This window comes from Maniola hyperantus, chromosome Z (genome assembly GCF_902806685.2).
Source record: "Maniola hyperantus chromosome Z, iAphHyp1.2, whole genome shotgun sequence".
In the NCBI taxonomy this organism is placed as follows: domain Eukaryota; kingdom Metazoa; phylum Arthropoda; class Insecta; order Lepidoptera; family Nymphalidae; genus Maniola; species Maniola hyperantus.
In genome coordinates, this window is record NC_048564.1 from 10,313,603 (window position 1) to 10,327,233 (window position 13,631).

Here is a 13,631-nt window from a genome sequence, read left to right on the forward strand (position 1 = left end):
ATTCTTTACTCTCTGCGCCGTCTTTATGCCACTTATACTTCTGCGCTTACCACTGCTTCAAGAAAATTAAATTAAATTAGATATTTATCTATCATAAGGTAGGTGAAATAATACTAATTGTAGAGTGAGTATTTAAATATATTTAAATTCATCCAGCGTTTCTGTACTTAGTCTATAGTGACCTAACATTATTCCAGATTTCCTAAAGAATTGCAACACTTAGAAAATATTTATTTTGATAAGTTTGTTTTAGATCAGTTATGTAAGTTTTTCTGTAAGTCAAGTATTACATACAACGTAATATTGTAAACATTATGCAATCGTGTATTTCAAATTCAATATTCGTCTACAGAGTGCTACAGTCCTCTCTCATGAATAAAACATTACGTCTTTAATAACAATTTTCTTAAAGCCATAGGTATTTAGATTATTTTTAACTTTATGTAGCTATAACAAAATACAGTCGATTGTATGTGAAACAAGAAACCATCACAATGAAAATTATTTCTGATTTCTACCTTAATATTTAAAAAAAAACGATCTATGTCCGTTTAATAGACTGAAACCATCCAACCGATGTTAGTAGCACACGCCGGGTATCTGCTAGTTTAAAATAAGGCAGGTACCTACCTATAACTGGACAGAGGACTTCCATCATTTGAGTATTGAGTAACTAAAGTGAATGATGTACACATGTTTTAAAAACTAATATCTGTGTCGTAGTTACACAATACTTTTAAAGTTACACGAGTTTAAAGATTTGTATGTACATCCTCCAGCCCCTGTAACTTGAAAATAAAATATAATCAACGGAAATCAGGAAAACCACTGACACAGAATACCTATTAGTTCTTGTATCTACTTGGTTAGTGTTCAAATAAGAGCCACACTACGTTTGTTAAGAGCGGACTGAAGTGCGTGAATAAACCCTCTTAATATTGTTTAACTTATTTAATACCTTCATAATAATAATAAAATAATCTACCTCAAATAGACAGGGAAATTGCTCATTGTAGTTTACTCGAGGTAAAAATGTGGTACTACTGAATTGGTATTGTAACTTTTTATAACTCGTGTTTTATTTATCCTGTACTAATGTATTCATATATATTTTTTAATAGAGATAGCGAGTAAACTCGCAGGCGGGTCACCTGATGTTAAGTGATAACCGCCGCCCACGAATGTTTGCAGCACCAGTGTAACTGCCGATGCGTTACCAGCCAGTTAAATATTTATTCATTTGATTACTGTTGGTAAAACAATTTAGTCTCATGATAATTAATTAAAACTATACCTATTTGTAATCCGCGCCAATTTAATAGACGTTCTTGAAGTTGACTGCAAGACGCGTCGTAATAGCATTTTTTAGGCGTCAGTGGGGCGCGCGACGCGAGGGAATGGAACACACCAGCCCGCGCTCCGCGCCTGCATCTGCATTAGTATGAGTGCTACATTCGTACACAGTACACGAGCGCGTGGAACAATACCTGTGCGAGCTCGCACTTGCATCGTAGGTCAGACGCGACTAGATATTTAACTGCCGGGAACTATACTTAAGATGAAAATTGCACAGCAATATTAGCCTGTCTTGACAGATACCATAAAATTATTATTGTATTCTAAATGTGCGTATACGAAGGAGAAATTCATAAGACCGGTACTTTTTCCTTCTCTACCTATTACATAACATGAATTTTCTTTAAATTAGGTAGGTAGGTACAATTAAAATGTGTGCTTTTATGTTTATAACTGACTACTTTACTCACATGAATATTAAAGTCATATGGTACAAAACAATTAACAAACAAGTACAAGTTGGTAGTAAGGTATACTAATAATAAAGTAGGTAACAATTGTACGAGTAAATAATAGTAATTAGCCACTAACAATATATTGGTTTTCCAACAAACAAAACTTTTCATTCTAAGGTGTTAATTGTTGTGTTAGGTGCAAACTATTTAAAACCTTCCATTTTTAACTAACGGTGAGTTTAGGTACCTACTCGTACATCTAACATTGTTTCATAGTGTGGGGACATGGTATAATTATAACATTGTGGAAAAGATACAGCAAAAGTTCTATATAACGCGTAAAATTTAACTCCTCATGCGCCAATTTAATTAATTATCTTAATTTTTACTATCAAATTTCATGTCAAAAGTACGATTTAAGTCGTTATTTTAAAGGTGAACCGTATGTTTGATATGACAGTTGACCCATAGAGTTAAAATAGCGCGTGAGGAGTCATCTATTACGGACTATTTATATTTTAGAACACTCGATTTAAATTTAATAAACTGCTATAAACGTGTCAAGAATCGATGTTCTGACTAAGAAGCCTATTTTATAATACCTAATTAAAAATTAGTGGTGTACAATGTACATATAGGTTAATGCGTCAACATAAATTCTAGGGTTATGGCACATTGCGGTCTCCCTACCCAGCGGCATTTCTGCACGTCGCCTAGCGACTGGGTCACGGGAACGCCGAAGCAAACCACCGCGACCCAGTCAGCGACATCCGCCGAGGCGGACCCTCCACCGGGGACCCCGCTCACGAGGTCCCCCACCACACGTCCGAGGCGCACCAACGATGTGCGCCTCCTCCCCCCGTGGACCCAACGGGCAACAACGCGCTCCCGCGCACGTCGCCCGCGTCCCATCCTCCGCCTCGTCCACTGTGCCCTCTGCTCCGCGGTCTCCCTACCAGTCTGTCTGTCTGTCTGCCAGTGGGTCAAGAGTCAAGACCTTTTTCATCATATAAACGACTTGAGCTTATGGATTTAAAAGTTGTAAATGTGTGCGGTTTGGCTTTTTTGAATATTTATTTGGGGCTATAGGTATAGCGTATTAACTGAGTAGTCTCCTGCGGTAGTGGGGTGGCGCGTTAGGGTGATAGTCGTCACAAGTTGACCGATCACTGAGCTCTCGCGTCACGTCATCACACCCCTGCCGCATCGCTCTACTACCGCAGGAACCTACTCAGTTAAGAGTTATGCTCATAATATCTATATTAATATGTTTTTGTTGACGGCAGTTTACCTCAATTATATAGAGCGTGGCTAATATTATTTTAAAAAAATACACCTATAAAAGTAGTTAGTAGATAGGTACTTACCTTTACAGTTCTTAGACTGAATATTTTAAAGCTTTAGGCCATTTCTGTGAAAGTAAATACCTTTGTTACTAAATGACTTAGAATGCCGCAGCCATTCGTTGCCCACCACTGTTTCAACAGCGTAAGCAATGGTCGGGCAATTCTGCGTAAATAATAGATAATTTAATCGATACTTGAGAACTCTGCCCAGAGGTTGTGTACAAAATTGTCATCGCCCGGGCAGTGTCGATTCTGCATGCTCTGAGGTCTACCGGTAGGTACCGACTACAAATTCTACCTACACCACGTCGTTTAACTCGTATCTTCATATAACCCATTCGACATTTGAACAACGTAAAGACAATGTAAAGGCAACTTTCAAAAAATTAAACCACTACTTTGTTTCGTCTCCGACCAACAAGCTAGGTCTACTTTATCAAAACACCCTACATCGAACTTTTGCAGCTAAACAGTTTTATTATTATATTTTATAATATAGGTACTTCACCAGCTAAACATAATATATACATCATTTCTACATTAATACGACCGCTTCCCACTCCACAATTTAATTAACTATTTAAAAATGGAGAACACCGGTGCAAATTCGTCGACGTGTTTGTACAGACTGCATTTGGACTTGATAACTGAATGCGAAATCGCAGTCGGGATGCGATTTTATTGCAGTGAATTCCATCGCAGCTGCCGACCGACTTCGCAGACTGCGTGCAATCGGCGTACAGTTGTGAAACTGTGAACTACATGCGGACTGCGCAGTCGCCAGGTAGACGATCGGCAGTTACGTCAAATGCAGTCCATCTGTAAAATCCCTAATATCAGTGCTTAGATCACATTTTTTATCTTCATCAGTTTTTATTTCATAAAATATTTAGTGAGTATTACACAGAAGTTAGGTAGGACAGTTAGTAGTTTTTCTACTTTGGATCTGCGATGCGATATTTTGTAAATGAAAGGGCGCTCGCGGTTTCTAACGATTTATTTGGTTTTTAAAATGTGTCACGTACCTACCTATTTCATAACCAATTAATATTCATTTGTTTTGAGGTCCATAGAGGAAAAAAGAATACGATTCTTACAAAAATTTCGAGCTGAAAAGCGCATTATTGATCTTTATTACCTCATTTAAGTTAAAAGCTATAAAAATTTAATAATTTTTTTTCCAAGATCATTTTGATACTTCTAGGCTGTAACTAAAATTATTATTGGAGGCCAGACTCATGGTGTGCATATTATTTTCCAAGTTATTAAAAAAAATCATATTTCTATACTTAATAATAACTAACTTTGTAAAAGTCAGCTCTGAATAAAAACTACAAAAAAGATCTAAGAAAAATTCATAATTATCTTACTTAGCTAACTGACCTTTTTGTTTTTGTATCAGTTTTGGTTTCACCAATGTTCATTGTTTTCTATGGCTTGCAATTCAATAAGTAGCTAAACTAGCCTTGAATTTTCATTTCATATGGAAACTTGTGATTTTGATAACAATCTAGTATCTCACCACCAGTACCATCATACCATACATCATACCACCATCATCATACCATTAATGAACTTCGGCGTCGAAATGTGGACACTGATAGTGATAGGATTATCCACGAACCACAAGACATAGGCGTAAGTATTCTATTAAATGAACAAAGATCAATTACATACTTTGATTTTCTTTTGCTACACTAACACATCGAAACTGCGAAACTAAGAAATAATCCGATTCTAAAAATACTTTCACTGATAGATAACTACACTATACTTGAGTGTTATGGGCTATAAATTACGCGAACGAAGTCACGGCATAAAGCTAGTGAGAAAAAAATTGCAAAAAGTTAGTGATTGGCCACATTTCGGCAAACCAAGTGGTAGACCATTCCTGGCTAGTTGCCGCCATTACACCCGGAAAGTGGCTGTGGATGATGATGGATAGGCCAAGTATATGAAGTGTTGGCGCTACCTCAGAGACCTGTGTCAAACGGCAAACGGATTACAATTGTACTAGCTTCTAGTCGATATAAGATCACTGACAACAATGAAGAATGAAGGTGACAAGTACATAGTACTATATCAATTGATATAACTACAAACTGTACCAATAGCAATACAAAATTATCCGATCGAGTAGGCTCCAAATTTTTTGTATAATAGGTATGTTGTAAAAAGGCAATTATGTAACATTTTCATTTATGCTAGCATTAAGTCTTAAATTAATGAATTTGAAAATTATGAGTATGTATACTGGTAATTTTTAATGTCAAACTTCTTGACCTAACTCATCATATTATTGATTTAATATAAAAATTGTTTTCAACGATTGATAAATAATTTAATAATTTTAACAAGTGTTAGTTTTTTATAACAAATGAAATAAAAATATGTCATTTGAATAGCAATAATAAAGTTTACCTAGGTTTGATGCTACTTCAGATACAGGCATTCTAGTATCTGAAGTAGGTATTTTAATAAACTAAGTAAGAATAGGTTGGTATGTAGGTATTTTGAAAAAATGGCTCAGGGTAAACAACTGAAAACAAAGCCAAAGATGACATATTCTAATCTTGGATTTGTACTAATTTTTCGATTTTAATTTACAACCCTCAATATATAGGTATTATTAATATTATTATACCACATTTAAACGAAAGGTTCGAATTTACAAAACCGCCAATAATTGCCTAAATTTTAATATTAGCTTTACAACTTAGATACTAGGGATTCGATGCTTATGGCCTAATGTTCAGATTAGGTATAGGTGTATTAATCTGAAAAATGGCTTCATGTGTGAGAAACGGTCTTTTTGTAAATAATCTAAAAACTCTGAAACATGCTATAAATGTCTCGTTATCAGGAAAATTATAATAAGGTTAAATAATGCGTACTTAGTTATTCCAATACAGTTGTGGTCAAAGTCTGTATGATATCTTCATTAGAAAAACAGTCAAGAGTTAAGCGTTGGATTCTTTGAGATCTGTGAGCCTCGCTAGTTGCGCCGGTTCTAGCTCATCGGGGATTGAGGCCCGGCCAGCCCGGGGGGCTGACGGTGGGGACTGCGGGGCAGTAGGGGGACCCGATGCCACCGAGGCCCCGGTCGACTCTCCTTCGGAGGCCGTTGAGCTTGAAGCGGGATGGGGAGCGGAGTCGGCGTGGCCCTCTTCCGAATCGCGAAGGCACACGGCAGTCTGTTCGGAGAGGGAAGATTCTTCATCCTCGTTGTCTTCGGAGCGTTCGGGCTCCTCGACTCGCGACTCGGGCGCTGGTTCGGGCTGCGGTTCGGGCTCGGGTGGGGGGAAAGGCTGCTCCGGTTCCTCCATCATGGGGGTGGCGGCTGTGATTACGATCTGCGCTACCCCTAGCCCGCAATCTTCCTTTGTTATTTCAACTTGTGGTGGCGCAGGCTTCGGCTTCGGGGCGGGGGGCAACTCCTCCACTTCCTGGTGACAAAACATTTCATTGTAGGTCTCATTTCTAAGTATAACAAAGTATTAAGTTGTGCTATTCGTTGTGAACTTTTACAAGTACATTCTTGTCGCATCAAAAGCCACAGGTAATCCGATTGAAAGTAAAACTCTTAAAACAGCTTTTATACTAGTACCTATTTTACGTATTATAATTTACTCTCTGCCAGTGAAGAGATCAAATAAGCATAATACTAATTATAACTAAAATAATTCTCTAACAGCTTTTTTCATGCAAACGAAGCCGTCATGCTGGTGATGTTATCGTGAAGTTGAGATACTTTAAATGTTTTTTTAAAATATTATAAAAAAGTCCTCAAGAGTTAAAACAGCTCGATCGTTAAAGCATAACCGATTAGGCAGGCACAAATATTTGTTCATGAGTGTTTTTATTTATTATTCCATTCAATTAAATTATGTTAAATAGATAAAGTTTTATTTTGCATTTAATAATATTATATTCAAATATTATAAATAAGGTACTATATATCTAGTAATTAGCACAGGTTAAGCGGTGAAACACATAGCATAACTGTTTGAGACTCCAGACGATCGGTCACAAATGCAAAATAACGTAACGTAACAGCAGCTATAGTAGGTACTATTAGCTAAGCAATCCGTAATCACTTTGTTATCCATCTGTCTGTCACTTTTTCATAGGCACGCGTGGAGTTATCTAGTTTAAATTAATATACTTAAAACACTTAAGTCTACGGTCCCTTGGAGCTCAAAAATAATCAAGTTTCTGTCAACGCAATGAAAATGCATAAAACAAAACTCATACTTCCCGTTGACCTAGAATCATGAAATTTAGTAAATAGGAACGTATCATAATACAAGTAAAACAGAAATTTGAGGATCAGATTTTTTTACATAATACACGTATAATAATTAACAAGGTATTTTCTCAAGAAATGTCTTTACGAAAGCTGAGACCATGACATTAAAAGGTGTGTGTACCTCTTAATATAGTTGTGATAGCCTAGTGGTTAGGACGTCCGCCTTCTAATCGGAGGTCGGCGGTTCGATCCCGGGCACGCGCTTCTAACTTTTCAGAGTTATGTGCATTTTAAGTAATTAAATATTACTTGCTTTAACGGTGTAGGAAACCACCGTGAGGAAACCTACATGCCTGACAGTTCTCCATAATGTTCTAAAGGTGCGTGAAGTCTACCAATCTGCACATAGCCAGCGTGTTAGACAATGGCCAAAACCCCTCTCACTAAGAGGAGACCCCGTGTTTTGTAGTGAGCCGGCGATGGGTTGATCATGATGATGATGATGTACCTTTTAATGTCATGTAATCATAGGTCAGTAATGTGTATTGGCCTTCCTCAAGTAAATTAATTGACGAAATTATCACTTTGTGTCCGATCGCTTGAATTATAAAAGCTTGAGTCACATAAATAAGAGGCATCTACAAGCTCTTATGTTACACACTGAAGGCTTCCAGCTGAACTTGGTTCGAGAGCCCGTTGGAAATTTTGTGGAGATGCTTGGCCAACGCCGAGGCTGAGACATATAATTATCATCGACCGTACCTTGATTTCACTCAGTTTTAGAGCTAAAAGTAATCGTCAGAAACATATCCGTCTCGACTTTGAGTAAAGTTAAATTATGGTCTATACTTAGGTCACAGTCTGACAGTTGGTGTGGTGGTACTTTTACTTTAGCTTTTACTAGACCTGCCAGATGGAAGGTTTGTTAAGTTGCTACCGATACAAGTTGGGTTGTCATTTTTAAATTTTAGATGGAACTGACAAGTATTTTCAAATAGTTATCTGCCATGACTGCAATAACTTCTTCTAGAAGACACGTAACAGCTATTGTGCAGATTCAATTTTTATGAGATATATTTTGGCATGGTCTAAAAATATATATATATATACAACTATATATACAACTACAGATTTAGGTGCAATCATGTGCCATTTTACATTTATTACTAAAAAACAAAAACAATTTAACATATCAGTTAAAAACATATAACTCGCAAACGTGCCGCAGTTCAGCACAGGTCTAATGTGCCAATACCCACTAGGACTCACAGAACCATCAAACAAACTTTCAGTTTTCATCAAGCATCTCTTAAATACTTCCTGCGGACATTCGGACCATAAATTATAAAGGTGTAAAAATATATAGTGTAAAAAAGCCAAACCTCCTCCTCAAACATATCAGCGACAACCTCATCGACTGAAGCATGAAAAGGAATTCATTTCAGATTATTAAATGCGAACTCAAGGCGACCATCCATTACTGCTCAAAGTATCCACAGATTTTCAGTTGAATTGTAAAAACAATTTAAAGCATACAATCGAAAATCTGTCGATGTTTTTGCTTATTGTAATTTATAGAAAATAAAGTTATAGAGCTGCGAAGTGTTTTTGATCTATGTTTAATTCTCACGCTGACTGGATTAATATGTCATAATAGTTCGTACTTAATTAGTAATGTCGTAATAGTTCGGCTAATTCACACAAAACCTTTACAAATTAAACACAATATAATCTTTCACACATCTCTATATTAGTTTCTGAGATTAGCCCGCACAGACATATAATCTTGGCATTGGAGCAATTGATTAACTTTGCTCTAAAACATTGATTATTTTAAGTATTGTAAAAGTTTTTTAAAATAAATAAACCCTTCTATTTCAATTTGTACTATTAATAGTATGGATAATTCTTGATATGAGTTTAAATTTTAGTGGCAAAATAAGAAATATTTTCTATGTCAGAAGCATTCGATATTCATTTTATTTACGCGATTTTTGATGTGAAAAGTTAAAGAAACCACTAGTCTCTCAGGGAGCTTGGCCCACAAACAACGAATCCGATATTTAAATGCTAATAAAAATAAAAAAACCAATCAAGTGCGAGTCGGACTCGCTCATGAAGGGTTCCGTACCATCATACAAGATGTTATTGCTATTCATATGTTACTAGCTTATGCTCGCGACTTCGTCCGCGTGGATTACGTAAATTCAAACTCCCATTTAATCCATTTAGGGGTAAAATTTGGTAAAATCCTTTCTTAGTGGACACCTACTCTTTATAAAGAACACCTCCTCCAAATTTTGTCTATAGGACCAGCGGTTTAGGCTGAGCGTTGTTATACAAGTCAGTCAGTCAGTCAGGACTTGGAATTTTATATAAGTAGGTATACAGATTTAGTAAACAATTTTTTTCCTGAACACATTTTAATTTTTTTTGATTGTGATTTAACCACAAATGTACGTTTTTCGATTTTTTCAAATTCAAATTCATGATTCTAGGTCGAAGGAAAGTAACCTATAGGTTTTCTTGACAGACACGACAAACAGGTGGACGGACTTTTTTTCCTTTTGAGGTACCGAACCCTAAAAATTACTCACAACCTTGAATGGGAAGCTGGAAGAAATCTCTGTTTAGAGATAAGCATTTCCAATGTAACTTAATTTATTATTACTTTGTAACTACAATTTTGGTACATGAAAAATAAAAATAAATAAATAAATAAATTAATGTCGAATGACCGATACCCAAAATGTTGCTTTTTTAAGGTTTCGTACCCGAATGGTGCCGACGGGCCCCTATTAGTAAGCCTCCGCTGTCCGTCCGTCCGTTCGTCTGTATGTCTGTCAACAGGCTGTATTTGGTGAACTCTAATAGGTAGTGACTTTAAATTTTCACAGAATGTATATTTCTATTGCCGCTATAACAACATATAATAAGAATTTCAAAATGTTATTTCTTGTACGACGCATGGTACAAAACCCTTTGTAACAACATAACCGATTTTGATCATATTTAACACAAAAATGCTCTTTGTTTTGATGTAACTGTCATAGTTGTTAGCTCTAAACGAGATTTTGTGACCCTGTGCATCTGTTTTACTTAGGTAGTACTTACCGACAATGGTGACAGGTGGAGTCGCCGAGGTCGGTGACGCTGAGAACTGTGTGTCATACTGATCGTGGTGGATTCTACTTAGTTCTAGATTAAAGCTGAAGTCAGGTTGACTGTCCATAGAATCCCCCATGTCGAGCGGAGGAGGCGGCGGCGGATCCGCGGGCGGTGCCGCGTTCTTAGTATTGTTGTTTTCGTTGAAGATCACTGGCAGCGTCCAGGAATAGGGAGTAAATAATTCAACTGAAGGGTAAATAATTCAAGTGTTGCCAGGATCGTCATATTTCAATTGAAATCGATTATTTGCCAAATTGAGTATATACTATATACAGTGTAATTTGGCTTTTTACCGATTTCTCTAATATTTTGAATAGCCTTCGACTATTGTGGTTGTTAAGTGTACATATCATGTTTTAGAAATCTAGGCACTACCTGGCAATACTAAAAGGAACCATAATATGAAGATACTGCTATGAAGTTTGACAAGCCTAATTAAGAAAAATCCTTTAATTATACTTATAATCTCTGCCACATAATAAAATACATAAAGTGAAAACTCATAATAATAACTTAGAATTGTTTATACTTATATAGTTATAAGTTATATGCATAAGTTTAAATAACCAAGTAAATAGATACTACACCAATTTTATCAAAAGTACGGGTACGTGGGTAACACTGAAAGTTCTAAAGAATCAAATAGGTACCTACTTCAGAATAGGTTAGCGTTAAAGTTACGAATTGTTTTTATTACGATAAAGACATATTTTGTCACCGAATGTGTAATCAGCAACTGAGCAAGGGTTTCCTCTTAGAATGAGAAGGGTTTGGTCATAGTCTACCAAGCTGGCCTAGTATGGTTTAGCAGACTTCACACACTTTTCATATTATTATGGAGAAGAACTCTCAGGCATGCAGGTTTCCTCACGATCTTTTCCTTAACCGTTATAGTAAGTGATATTTAATTGCTTGAAATTCACATAAGTCCGAAATTCTATAGGTGCGTGCCCGGGATCGATCATACAGTAGTAAACGCAGATAAGCATGGCACAATTGTTTTATCTGACCATTCGAGCTTGTAGTCCTAACTTACGACTTACTGTTTTTTTGTCAGCAATCCCAAAATATAAGATCATTAGGTACCGTAGACGAGTGACTGCATTAAAATGGATTCCCGATTCAACTTTGAAAGTATATATATACCTATATGTTAAAATAAGATCTAAATTATTATCAAAAATTGCATTAAATCTAATAAAACAAACTTTAAAGACAAATCAATGTGTTTTTGTTTAATTTTAATTATTTGTTTTTCTATTATTAATACTTTCAATGTTACCCTATTTAATAAATAATAAATAATCGTATTCAAGTAGATACAACAGGTACGTTCGGTATTCCTACACTAAACTGTTTTTTTAAATATCCCATAGTTGCTTATAATTAGACGGTTCACCTTATATTCTATCTAATAATTTGCAATATTGTCATTTATAATATTATAGTTAATTTCAATGTGGTCTCTATGAATTTATTTTTCAATAGAAGTTAGCCCTTAAAAACTTTTTTATAAACAGGTGTTTATGATTATGATTACCAAAATGTATTTATACTAACTAGTTATTACAAGAAATTCATCACTTGAAATATCCGGATAATTTTCAAATACAGTTCTAATAACTGTTGCCAACAAATTACAATGTTTACCTACAACTAACATGATCGTGCAAAATTATCATGCATTTATGGCGATGTAAGATGAACCTAAGATACAGCGTCTTATGTTACTTACGAATAGCTAGTAAACGATTGTTAAACGTGCCATTAAATACAGTAATTCCAACAAAATGTACCATGCCAATTGGGAATTAAAACGACAAACTGTAACCCAATCAGCCAAAAAGCTATCTATCGCGTATCCAATCGCAGTAATTACTCATATGGCAACTCTACAATAAGTACTTAATATTATTACAATACATTACAGGCGTTGCAAGACACCGACATAATATGGAATCCGCACACAGACAACTTCACTTCCGAATTCCGATGTCATTCTGATACGAAACGCTTGACCAATAAAGAATTGATAATTATTTGGGCCCAGAGCTCGTAGAAAATTTCAAGGTGGTTGGTAACATAAAAAAATTAAAAATGTCACATCTCCAAACCCACCGTTTTTGAAGTCTAGTTTAGGTACTATTCAGAGGTAATGCAGAAGTAAAACCTTACAAATTTTAAGCTTTTACCAATCGCCTCTCAAAATTTTCTACTGACTCCTGAGTCATTTATGAAGTTGCCAAGGCACGAAAGACCAGTGCAAAGAAGGAAAATAAATGGTGTGGTACAGAACATTTAATATACAATACTTACTTTCGTCATTGAAATCGTTAGTTGGAGATTCAGGCGGGGAAGCGAAGACTGGTGGGGCACAATCTGGTGGAGTCCAATCATCTTCACCGCCACTAAGTGGTTCACCATTCTATGACAAAAGTATATAAACGAATATAATCTTCTGAACCTCATGTAGGAATTTATTCCTTTACGAACTCAGTACAAACACTTTAGAACAGGAAATTTACAACATTATCAATATGTGCATAATGCAAAACACTACAGCATCTTGTAGATAACAAAAAGCTAAGCCGGTTGCTTCCACTCAACTCTGTCATTACGGTATTAGGTAAAATTATAATGTGACGGTAATATACCTCATCGCACTCTTCGACGATAAGTGAGGGAAAGTTTCCGATGACGCCGTTGGCCTCTCCGCGCCACCAACCATCGTCCACACCGTGGGCGTTGCGAGACACAATGCGGATGATCTAAACAAGAAAATATTATATTTTAAAGAATTTTTGTTCTTACTGTCGTTTTTATTACACGATTGCCAGAAAAAAGAAAAATGATGCTTTCAGGGTGTATGTATGTGAGTTTATTTATTATATCATAAACTCATGCCGTAACAGATTTGGATGTGTATACACTATGCCCCATACGTATGACACGTTAGAAATTAGAAATAGAATATTTTTTTTGAAAAATATTCAATATGGCCATTGGCCACTGTTTGGCGCTATTTGGAACACGTATCTTATAGATATCTTTATAATCTGACAAGAATCGTCTACATTCGCAAATTTTTACGAAGGAAAAATACCTTAGTTGTACAGG

The 13,631-nt window shown here is 35.9% G+C and overlaps 1 protein-coding gene across 2 annotated transcripts in view; it reads right to left on the minus strand.

Annotated features, from left to right (window-relative positions):
* Positions 1-409: 409 nt before the first annotated feature.
* Positions 410-13,631, minus strand: part of nwk (nervous wreck) — a 32,680-nt gene continuing 19,458 nt past the window's right edge. For both annotated transcript variants that reach the window (XM_069508548.1, XM_034983488.2), the window contains exons 14-18: positions 13,169-13,282; positions 12,831-12,939; positions 10,461-10,664; positions 8,729-8,763; positions 410-6,543 (exon numbers count right to left, since the gene is read on the minus strand). In XM_069508548.1, coding sequence (XP_069364649.1) covers positions 6,058-6,543; positions 8,729-8,763; positions 10,461-10,664; positions 12,831-12,939; positions 13,169-13,282 — 948 coding nt within the window. In that variant the 3' untranslated portion in view covers positions 410-6,057. The remainder of the gene's footprint in view (positions 6,544-8,728; positions 8,764-10,460; positions 10,665-12,830; positions 12,940-13,168; positions 13,283-13,631) is intronic.